Source organism: Leptonychotes weddellii, chromosome 6 (genome assembly GCF_054177405.1).
Source record: "Leptonychotes weddellii isolate Sample4059 chromosome 6, ASM5417740v2, whole genome shotgun sequence".
Taxonomy (NCBI): domain Eukaryota; kingdom Metazoa; phylum Chordata; class Mammalia; order Carnivora; family Phocidae; genus Leptonychotes; species Leptonychotes weddellii.
The window spans coordinates 26,141,954-26,153,935 of NC_138374.1; the positions used below are offsets into that span (position 1 = coordinate 26,141,954).

Here is an 11,982-nt window from a genome sequence, read left to right on the forward strand (position 1 = left end):
CTCTGGAACATCCATCTGCTTCTCTACCTCTCTCTCCCCCTTCCTTTCTCTGACATGGCTTCCCAGTTCTTAAAAAGCCTCCACTCAACAATGCCGACTCTTGTAATATTCAGTGATTTGAAAAGGCCTCCTCCTTCTGTTTTAAAATGTGGAGTGTCGTTATTCCCTTTAAGCAGTTTGTTTATATTCCAGTATGAGCCCCTAAGCCTTCTTTCATATTTGTTTGTTCCGCCTCTGCACTTCTCAAGCGCAAACACCTTATCTGCAGGATCTCCAAACTGTCACAGTGTTCCTCACATTTCTCTAATATGTATCAACTAATACTGACTGGTTTGGTCCTAGAGCTCACAATATAGAGCTGTGCGTTTGTTGTTAACTCCTCTATGTCTTTGTTAGCTGTCTAGCTATACATACTCAATTGGTCTCCTCAGAAAGTTACAATGGCTTTTCAAAGCCATGTGTGCATTGGCAGAAAAAGTCAGCTGACCTTTGAACAGAAGGGAAAAAGGTAGGACCAGACAGCATTTATGTTACACTTCCCACTTGAGTCTTGCTCAATGGTTGCAGTCAGCAGGAAGCCTCCATTTGTCTCATCATGAATGCAAATGAGTAACGGAAGAACAATATTCCCCTTTGGGAAGTGATAGTATCACCTCTTTCTGAAACTTTGACTTCTAATGATCTAATCAGGCTTCTTATAGTTTGCAAACACCTGAAGGTCTTCCTCTGTCCAGGCTCCTGACATGAATGGATCAATGGTCCTTTCTTGGATGTTTTCGTTTCTGATTTGCAGTCCTGGCCTTAGCCATCATGATCAATTACCTGCATTGCTGGACTCTCCTGCTTTGCTGATATTACACTAAATTAATCCCTAGAGAGGACCTAAAGTCCAAGAGAAAAGTTCCAAAAGCTTTGGAATACCTCACATCCGCTTTCCCGGGAGAGATCTGATTCACTATCACACATATTTAACCCTCTACACACATACACACTCGGTTTCTATTTGAGAAACCTGATTTCCCTCTAATCATTGCTGGGTCAATGAAAAGAAAATTACTCATATATACATCACCTAAGGTAGAACTGGAAGATAGTGGCTTTCACTGCCATTACCCTGAAAACATTAACAGCATTAGGGCAGTAACTGACCAAACCATTACCTAGCTTACAATCAACACTAATTATACCACTTCTAGAGTTCAAACAGAACTCAGCAACGCGCCAAAAATCCATTAAAGCAACCCCCATCAGTATGGAGCTACCATTTCGCTGTATGTCATCATATTCTTTCAACTCCATCCAAGGCTCAGAACCAAATATAATGAAATTATAGGGAAAGTAGCTGTGCATAAGATAATAATACATGAACAGGAAAGCATCTTGAAGGTTACTGCTTATCTCCTAACAAGATTAACCAGAGCAGTCAGGAGCATTTATAATTTAAAGCTCTGCTTATAAACACTATAAACACCATAAACACCATTAAAGAACAAGTAAGTGAATAAATGAATAAATGGCAAAGAATGCAAGTAAATGCCTTCAATTTCACCAGGAAAAATCTCTGAATTGCTCTATTATACATAAGAAGCCTTAACTTCATCTGCATACCTTAAAGTTTGTCATTTTTATCCTAACCAAAAGTAATGTCTCTTTTCAACTTGCTTTAAACAGAATTCAAAGTCCTAAGGAAGGCCGGTACTGAGCCCACTGTGACGCAGAACCTCTCATTCACAGTTATACCCAGATGACAAAGGAACATGAAGGCACCGCCTTTCTTTTGGGAGGGGGAGGAGCAGAAGGAGAGGGAGAGAGAAAATCTTAAGCAGGCTCCACGCCCAGTGCGGTGCCTGACTCGGGGCTCAATCTCATGACCCTGAGATAATGACCTGAGCTGAAATCAAGAGTTGGATGCTTAACTGACTGAGCCACCCAGGAGCCCTGGCACCACCTTTCAACAGCTTCCAAAGACATTCTTCAGAACAATAGTCAACCAAACAAAAATTTCCTTTCTAATGAAGACAGTAGTGAGGCTACAAAAAAGTGAATAATACTAAACATTAAGGTTTAGAAGAAATGCATTGAATATATACAACATTTAAGAACAATTTACCATATGTCTTGCACTCTATATATGTATACATGCTAAAAGTGCCCCCTTATACTAAAAATTATTAATAAATTTTAACAATTTACCTAGGGCTAAAACTTTCCAACAGAACTTTCTGCTATGATGAAAATATTCCCCATCTGTCCAATAGGATAGCCACGAGCCACATGTGGCCAGTGAGCTGCTGAAATGTGACTAGTGCAAGTGAGGAACTAATTTTATTTTATTTTAATTAATTTAAACTTAAATAGCCACTGTGACAAGTGGCTACCCTATTGGATACCGTAGTGTAGATAATAATATTTGTTGAATAAGTGAATAGATGAATGAATAAATAAATGTAAAATATGTATTAAGTCTGATGAAGTTGTTGGAGCACTACTTATGTGGCACATGACAGATACAGAGTTGATTAAAACACACATCTAAGAAAAATTATTCTTAAAAATAGCTTTGCTATGCGTGTATGGGTAGAGGGTATCTGGGAAACCTCTGTACTTCTGCTCAATTTAGCTGAGAACCTAAAACTGCTCTAAAAAATAAAGTCTATTTAAAAACAGCTCTGGATTCTATCCTTACTGATACCCCATCACTCTCTAAATTTATCTTTTCTTAAATTCTAGTTCTGATGCAAACCTGCTTTCTCCTTCCTGCAGCAATGTGGGTACATGTTCATAATAAACAAACAAATACAACTCTTCAGTTTTGAAACTACAGAGGGAAAACCCTCATGCAGGCTTCTAAAATCCTGGGTCACATCGCCTCAGAAGAAATATGCTAAGTTCCACCAATGGCTGAAAAAAATTCAAATTAAAATATTTTTTTCAATACAAACTACTGATACAATTTCATCAGGCAAACTGGAACAATTTAAGTTGGAAAAATATGACTATATTATATGTATATAATATAAAAATCACAACGATAGGCACTTGTCCTATTTTTTTATAAGCTATTGAACTAAAGTATTTCCATCAATTCCTAATTATTTGCTTAATCGTCTTGTCATCAGCTAGAGCTCACCAGTATTTAAGCAATATTAGCAACCAGGAAGAAAAAAATTCTGGAAGGAATATTTTAAATGCAGATAATGCCGCCCATTATCTTCGATGTATATCTACAGGGCAGAAAATGGAATTAGAGAACAGAAAAATCAAGATTATTTCAAATAAAAGACTCTCTCCTGCCTCACTGTCAAGATGCCAGCATATTATTCATTGACAGTTGTTATCAGTGTGCCCATATCTATTGACCAGCATACGCTTCCTACTACCACCATCTAATTTGCTGTTTATCTGGTGTGTTCTGAGACAAGACAAAAACAAGCTAATTAACACAGTGTATAAAATAAAAGCAAACATGGGGCGCCTGGGTGGCTCAGTTGGTTAAGTGTCTGCCCTCAGCTCAGGCCATGATCCCAGGGTCCTAGGATCAAGCCCCACGTCGGATTCCCTGCTCAGAGGGAGCCTGCTTCTCTCTCTCCTCCCTGCTCGTGCTCTCTCACTATCTCTGTCTCTCTCAAATAAATAAAATCTTAAAAAAATAAATAAAATAAAATAAAAGCAAACAGGTTCTGTGGGAAAGACTATCTTATCAGTAAAATACCTGCGCTTTTAGTTCATGAACTTAATATCGACTTCAGTTACTCATGGGCCTCTTCTGATTAATTTCTGATTCTTAACTTTGTTCTGCTTCTTGACTGTGTACAGTTCCTGATTCTACATAGATATACATATAAACTATTATCTCATTGGGAAATAATTCTTCCTTCACATCAGCCTCCCTAACTAGATTATGAACTCTAGGAGTTCATGAGCCACGTTTTATTCATCTTTGTACCTTAGTATCTACAACAGTGTCAAGCACACAGCAAGCTCTCAATGAATGTTTGCTTCTGAAATGACTCACAGGGGCTGCCAGGAGTGAAATGTAATGATATATAGTAATTTGTAGCAATATGCACATAACCTTTCATTAAAGAACAGAAGCTCTAGGCTATATGGCTGCTAGCTGCTCAACCAGAGCATTACAGGGTGTAAGGACTTCGGTAAGATAACCACACAGGCACAGTGTGTCCCTTAGCTTTGTAGCTAACTTGTTGCAATTAATTCAACTTAAGTATTTATCACATCTGACCACTTGGGGTATAGTGGTAGACAAGAATATCAGATCACTCTAACTCCCACATATCCCTCAAATGCATCGCTGCTTTCACCCAAGTTCAGGCGACCATCATCTCTACTGGAGTATTCCAGTTCATCTCCCTCCTTTCATGTTTATTCCCCTCCAATTCCTTCTCCACGATGCCACTAAAGTGAGCTTTCTTTAAAAAGAAATTCCAGGGGCGCCTGGGTGACTCAGTTGTTAAGTGTCTGCCTTCGGCTCAGGTCATGATCCCAGGATCCTGGGATCAAGCCCCACATCGGGCTCCCTGCTCAGCGGGAAGCCTGCTTCTCCCTCTCCCATTCCCCTGTTTGTGTTCCCTCTCTCGCTGTGTCTCTGCCAAATAAATAAAAAATCTTTAAAAAAAATTCCAATCATATTACTCTTTAAAGCCTTCCCTCTGCCCTTAAGATAGTGTCTAAACCCCCTCAAATGACTTAACAGGCTCAGCCCGATTTACCTCTCCAGTCACACAGCTCACCACTCACTCCCTAATAGTCTTTATTCTAGCCATATTAACCCACATAGAATTCCATAATTAGATCATGCTGTCTTCCAGTGGAAAACTGTGCTTAGATGCGTCAAGAAAAATCTCAATAAGCATTAAAAAAAACTCATTATGGATTTAGTTCTCTGAAACTAACAGGCTGCTTAAGGCCGATTGTTGACAACTATAGTCATCTAAACAAATGTTCCTTCTTCAGAAAGAAAGAAGGAAAAATACAAATGAATTGAGCTGCTAGGGGAGGAAAGGTTGGAAACATAAACTTCTTGAGAAAAGGTACCGAAGTGTCCATGTCCTGGTGCTTATCATCACCCAGCACATAATGGTTGCTCAATAAATGCTTGCTGAATGAATGAATGACAAAAGTGAAGTGAAAATAAATTCTGGGGACAGAACAACCCAGAAATATTAAGGGGAGTGGTCACGTGTCCCATTTCTGACCAGAAAAGATTGAAGGAAAGGGCTACTGGCGGTTTCCAGGAAGGGCCCTCTTCATTCTTACACAAGAGCATAGAAGGCAGGCCTGTTTCTCTCCTGCAGGATATGAGTATGGATGCAAGTAGACCTAGTGGCTACTGGCTGCTATTTTACAACCATTCAGAAAGTTGGTGCTGTAGAAAACAGAGACAGAGCTTCTTATCCTGATAGCCAATGTTGAACTTATGGTCCCTTTACCCATGGACTTCTAGTTATGTGAGCCAATAAACTTTCTTTTTATTTAAGTCAGTTTGACCGGCACTTGCAGCCCAAAGTCTCCTTAATACTGTCTCAGAAGCAACAAAGAGAAAGTCATGTTGATGATGAACACAATATGTCATCATTTCATTTTATAGCCTAATCAGAAACTAACCTCAAAAAACAATAGCAAAATGAATCATTGTTATAAAGGAATACAGATCTTCTACATAACTGGTAAAGTATTAAAACTACATCAAATAATTCAGATATATTTTCTGTTTAAAAAAAAAAGGTATTCAGCTCTCACTGGACAGAATTAACAGATTAGACTTTATAGAAGAAAATACTAGTGAACTGGAAGACATAGCAATATAAAATATCCAGAAAGAAACAGAGAGAAAAAAGACTGGGAAAAAAAAGAATGAACTGTGAGAAAACTCCACATGGTTCAATATATACGTGATTGGAGACACCAAAGGAGAAGTGAAAGAGGTCAGGAAAAAATATTTGAAGAAATAATGGTCAAAATTTTTCTGCGTTTGATCAAAAAGTATAAGTCCATAGATTTAAGAATCAACAAATCACAAGCAAAAGAATCATGAAGAAAACTATACCAAGGCACATCATAATCAAATTGCTTAAAACCAGTGATAAAATGTAAAAAGCAGCCAGAGGAAAGACACATGATGTACAGAGAACAAGATGTAAGAATTACAGCCGACTTCTCCTCAGAAAGAATGCACTTCAGAAGACAGTGAAGCATTGTTTCTAAAGTAATGAAAGAAAAAAAAGATCAACCTAGAGCTCCATACCCAATGAATATTTTCAAAGGAAAGCAAAATGACTTTTTTGGTCATAAAAGTTAAAAGAACTCACCAACTACAAACTCACACTACCAGAAATGTTAAAGGAAGTCCCTTAGGCAAAATGAACACTATACCAGGTGGCAATATGAACTACAATACAAAGGAATGAAGAGGCCCAGAAATGGTAAATATATCAGCCTTTTTTTATTTTTGAAATCTCTTTAAAAGACAATTAAATGTTAAAAGCAAAAATAATAACAATATATGGTGGAGTTTATAACATATGTAGAAGGAAAATGTATAAAAACAATAGCACAAAGGCTGAGGGGAAGAGATAGAGGTATGTGGAAAGAGGAATTATATTACTTGAAGGTAGTCTATGATAAGTTAAAGATGTATACTATAAACCCTAAACCCTAAAGCAACCATTAAAAAAAATTTTTAAATTAAAAAACCCAGAGTTATATCTACTCAGCCCACAAAAGAGATAAAATGGAATATTAAAAATGTACTCAATTCAAAAGAAGGGAGAAAAAGAGAAAAAGCAAACAAAGAACAGATGTGACAAGGAGAAAACAAATAGCAAGATAGATTTAAGCCTAAGCATAATCAATAATCACATGCAATGCAAATGGCCTAAACACTTCAAATAAAAGGCAGACATTGTCAGACTGGATAAAAAGCAGTTACTTATAAAAAGACTAGATAGATATAAAATATAAAGACATAAAGGCTAAAACTAAAAAGATGGGAAAACATCTATAACAATAACACTAATCAAAAGAAAGCTGAATTAATTATATTAATACCAGACTACCAGACTAGTATATTTCAGAGCAAAGAATACAATCAAGGATAAAAAGAATCATTTAATAATAATAAAGGGTTCATTCATCAAGAATACATAATAATGCTAAACATTTATGCATTCAATAAGTCAGCCCACCAAAACAAGAATATAGAAAGATCCTTTCATGGTTAAAATGCACCATCAACATTCCTAAATCAAAAGTGAACTTTGCCAAAATGGGGCTTAATATCTTTATGTAATAAGTGGCATGCAATTCTACTAATAAAAGTGCAGTATTCCCCAAAGGGTCAAAGGTAGTAGTGTGTTAAATGTCAAAATATTTATGACTTCAATGCCAAGTCTGATCAAAGTGACCTAAAGCTGACTCACCTTTCATATTGCCTATCTCGTGGTAATGAAGCACCCCAACGTCGAAAGTCCATGATTAACATAAGTAAAAGGAGACAGGATATGAAGAAGAGTCCTAGGAATGCCACCCGCTGACGTGGAAATGGGCTCACTGTGGGCACAGTGAAGTACCAGGAAGCTGGGCAGAGGTAGGAAAAACTGATCCTGAAATGAGACAAACATTATTAGTATGAAAAGTCTCTACAGTTGGTGCTAAAAAAAATGGTTCTTAAACTGGATTAAAGCCCTTCCTAATAAAGGTGCCACCAGAAGTCTATAAATGTTCTCTTAGTGTCAAATTTTAGAAAAGAACCTATATGGTTCATGGTGCTTCTATAAATCAGAAAAGCCTTATCTGCTCTTTTCCCAATATCTGCACTTTTGGGTATAACTGAAAGAGTTAATCTCATGTTTATGAAAAGATCACCAGTCTCCCCGGTCAATCTCACAACACTGAAGAATCAGAGCAACTACAACATTCCCATCAAGAATGACATCAAAAAACCGGATAGTCAGAATACTTATTTAACTAATTAAAAAAATATTTTAATAAGTAATATATGCACATGGTAAGAAAAAATCAGTTTAAAAGGATACAGTGGAAAATGAGTCTTTTGCCTTAACCCACCATTTCCCACTTGAAGGCAACCACAGTTTCTATGTATTTTCCCAGGGATATTCCATGTTTACACAAGCATAAATGTATATAATATATGACAATATACATATGTGTATCTCCATTCCTCTGGTTTTACACTGTATCTACTGTTCTACATCTTTCCCCACTTACTCTATTTGACAACGGTTCCATTTGGTACATACTGATCCACATTAATCTTTTCTGAAAGTTTCAGAGCATCACAATGTATGGATACACATATTCAACTATGAAGTTCACTTTCCATATTGATTCAAAAGGACCTCAGCCTATTTTCAAAGTTCATTAAAAAAAAAAAAAATCTTTGTTTAACCTCCTCAAAAAGCACATAGCTTTCTAAAAGAACATTACATTTTAGCACTTTTCAGATGTCAGCAAGCACTCATTCACTCCATCACCCTAGGGTTACGAGCCAGAAACTATAGTGTCTGCCTTCAAAAAAAAATGTCACTTTGATCTTCTTTGCATCCATCCGACCAAGCTGCAAAGTCCAGAAGCAGCACTAGGGCAAACCTCACTTGTAAAAACATCCCAGGGCCCCTCCACCTACCTGCCACCCCCAACTGAGCCCCAAGCTGAGGAGAAAATGTGCAGCCTTACCTAGCCATGGGATCCCTTCAGTGGTCTCAGTGCCTGTCACCTCCTTTTCTTTTTGCCCTGAGAAATTGGTCTCCTTGTCTCAGGCATCTCCTAAGTCTGCAGCCTGTTAAGAGTTCGTTGGATTTCAGGCTTACTTCCAGCAGTGCCCACAGGACAAGCCCTCCAAGGGAAGGCCAAGGCGCCCACCCACTCCAGATGCGTCCGCTCTTGTTCCGGAGCCCAGCTGACGCTAAGCCGACTCTCCGGGAGCCGGGCGTTCTCGAGGCACCGGCGCTCCCCAGGTGGCGGGGTGGGGGTGCCCACTTCCCCTCCCCGCCTATCCCAGCCCCGCGGCCCTCCCGCGCTCGCACTCACAGGTCGAGCGGCCCGCAGGCTCCCTCGGCAACGTTCTGCTGGGTACGGAGCGCTTCCCCCCGCGGCCTTTAGCCCAGCCGGAAAGAGGCCTGGGCGGGCGGCGGCGCCACGTCCCCAAGGAAACCGCAGGGAGCCAATGACTGACGGCAGACCCGGAGAGGGGCCCACCCTCCACCCAGCCCGGGCCGCCGGCGAACTAGCTCCGTCGTCCGCACGTCCGTTCGCCAGAGTGGCCAATCCCCAAGAGCGTTCGGCCGCTAATGCCCGCCCCGGGATTTCGAGCGCGTCCAATCCGGAAGGGCGTCGTGCCGTAGCTCCGCCTGGACGGGCCAGCTGTAGGCGCTCAGGTGAGCGGTGCGAAGCGGTGCAAGGGTGCCCTGCGCCCGCTGCCCTCTCGGCGGCGCGATTTCTCTGCTGGCTGCTTGCTACGCTGCTGCTTCCAGGACTGAGCGGCCCCGGCGGGTGAGTCTTGCAGTGGCCGCGAGAGAAGTGCATCCCTTGCCCACAACCTATCAGAGGTATTGTGTCCACCAACCCTGATCGCCAGAATCAAACCTTCCGTATAGCCTCCCAGACTTATGTCCCGGCTTCCTTGTCTTGTCCTGTTAGAGAAACATAAATGGGGGACAATATCGTTTACACCGAAGCGCTTATAGTATTCGTTCAACATTGATTGAATGTCTGCTGTGTGCCAGACGTGAGCCGCTGTGTCCCTGCCCTCCCGGACCTTACAGTAATAAATGCAAAAGTAATGTTTCTTTAATGTTTTCCTTCCTTGCTTACACCAGCCGTTTCTCTCATTTCCAGGAGGGTGCCATTTGGACAGGATAAAGTCCAAGTCCTTACAAACGTGGCATTTACATGGCGATCCAGGACCCACCCATGCAGCATCTTCTGCTGCTCCTCAGCCCCCTTACTATGCTTCAACAACGCACATCTGTGGCTTCTGCCCTCTTAGGCTTTGTCCATTCCGCCTTCTCCACCCTTCCATCTGCCTTGAATATCCTTCCCAGCCTCTTAGCCAAGCCAACTCATACTCATTCCTTACCACTTAGCTTAAGGGTCACCTCCCCTAAAAACTTTACTTGCCCTACAACCCCGTCATATATGCCTGTTGTTTCACTTACCATATTGAATTACAATTTATGTGTCTGTCCCTGGCGACAGAATATGCTTGAGGGCAGGGACTATCTTCCACAGCAATGCTGGGTACTGTCTAGTGCATACAATACAGGTAATGTATGATAAATAAGTGAATGAATGTAGAAATAAATGAAGACCACCCAAATGAGATCAAAAAGAGGCTATCTGTTCTACACCTGTTATAGAAAAGTGGTCAACCACCAACACTTACATCTGGCAGAGACCTAAAGACTGTCAGGGGAATGGGAAAGCTTTAACTGGGGGAGCGGGGAGAAGGAAGGCTTCATGTATGCCCTGATTTGAGAGTTTTAGCATGGGGAAGCTGGCGGTGGGCTTACTAGGAGCAGGGCATCTTATGTGATTGTTTGTGGGGAGCATATTTGGCTTTCTCTGGTTGGTCCTGAGTTAGAAGGCAGGGAAGCTGATAGTGACCAGTAGTGAGAGCACTAGGCTGTGGGCAGCCTAGTTGGTCATGGGTCACAATTCTAATCATCATATATGGTCTGACATTGTCCAGTTTATATGTTCAGGCTCTCCCGACTATTATTTTTTCCCTCCATTCCCCTCCCAGCCTCAATGGGCTTTCTAACTTTCCATCGATTCTCAGTGTTCTGTTCTTCTTTGTCCTTCAACCCCTACTCTACTTCAGTGTTATATTTTATCTGGGCCCCCCAAAATCACATTGAGTAGAATAGTTGGATAAAGTTAGGATTAACTACAAAATTATACAAATATCAGGTGTTTATATTATTCCAGAGCTCAGTTCAGGTAGTCATGGGGAAAACTCAACAAATGTTTTGGAATATATATATTTTTTTAATTCTTGAGGTTGCCTGCCAACTGTGGAGTTCTGTCTAACCTATGTATATTTCAGTCCACTTAATGGGTGTTTTTGAGTGGAAATAGAATTCCTATTTATGTTTTAAATAGTACTTAATTCATGTGATTTATGAACTGTATTAACTTAGAGCTTGAAGGTGCATTAAAGCATCAACTTACATTTTATAACTACTGTTATAAAACAGAAAAGAAACCCATATTTTAATCCCAACCCTTCATTATACTTTCTTTGTCCATTGCATTTGGATAATACTTTCTTCAATAAGTCCATATGCATTCAGGAATTTGTAAAACATGATTCTTTACAGAAGCCTGCAATGCTTATCTGAATAACAACAGCTCACAGGGTGAGTTCTGAGGTTTCCAGTCAGGAGGCCAAAAAAAGTAGGTTGAGATCATTTCCCCATCTCATTTGCTGTAACTCTCAACATGTTGAAACAAATTACAGAAATCCATATTTCAAAACTGGTCTTTAACTGCCTTTCAAAGCCTTATCTACAATTACATTTACAATTTTCTCAAGAAGTCCTTGACTCTACCCAGCTCTGAGCAAAATCAGCCATACCAGCCCCACACTCGGTATCAGTTGTCTGTATCACTTTATTTCCCCTCAGTTCTCCTTCATTCTACACTCCATCCTGCCTTAACCTCTAAAGGAGTTGAAGTACTGTGGTCTTCACTCTCCTTTCCAAGTTTACTCACCTCTCTTCATGTGCCTTGTAGGCACCTCCTTGTCCATGACAAAACTCATTGTCTTGCCACTCTTACTTTATCCACCCAAACCTCCTCCATTCATATTCCCAACTTTGATCAACTACCCTGTGATTCACCCAAGCAGAAATTTGCAAGTCATTTTAGAATCTCTTCCTTCTACTTCCTTTTTGCTGTAGGAGAGCAAAATTTGCCCCCCCCCCCCCGCCCATGGGTCTC

At 40.4% G+C, this 11,982-nt stretch overlaps 1 protein-coding gene across 1 annotated transcript in view; it reads right to left on the minus strand.

The window, feature by feature from the left end:
* The window catches only part of ENTPD7 (ectonucleoside triphosphate diphosphohydrolase 7), a 41,172-nt gene extending 31,987 nt beyond the window's left edge, over window positions 1-9,185 (minus strand). Inside the window, exons 1-3 of the mRNA XM_081823647.1 lie at window positions 9,070-9,185; window positions 8,716-8,818; window positions 7,440-7,622 (exon numbers count right to left, since the gene is read on the minus strand). Coding sequence (XP_081679773.1) covers window positions 7,440-7,622; window positions 8,716-8,723 — 191 coding nt within the window. The 5' untranslated portion in view covers window positions 8,724-8,818; window positions 9,070-9,185. The remainder of the gene's footprint in view (window positions 1-7,439; window positions 7,623-8,715; window positions 8,819-9,069) is intronic.
* Between the last annotated feature and the right edge of the window lie 2,797 nt (window positions 9,186-11,982).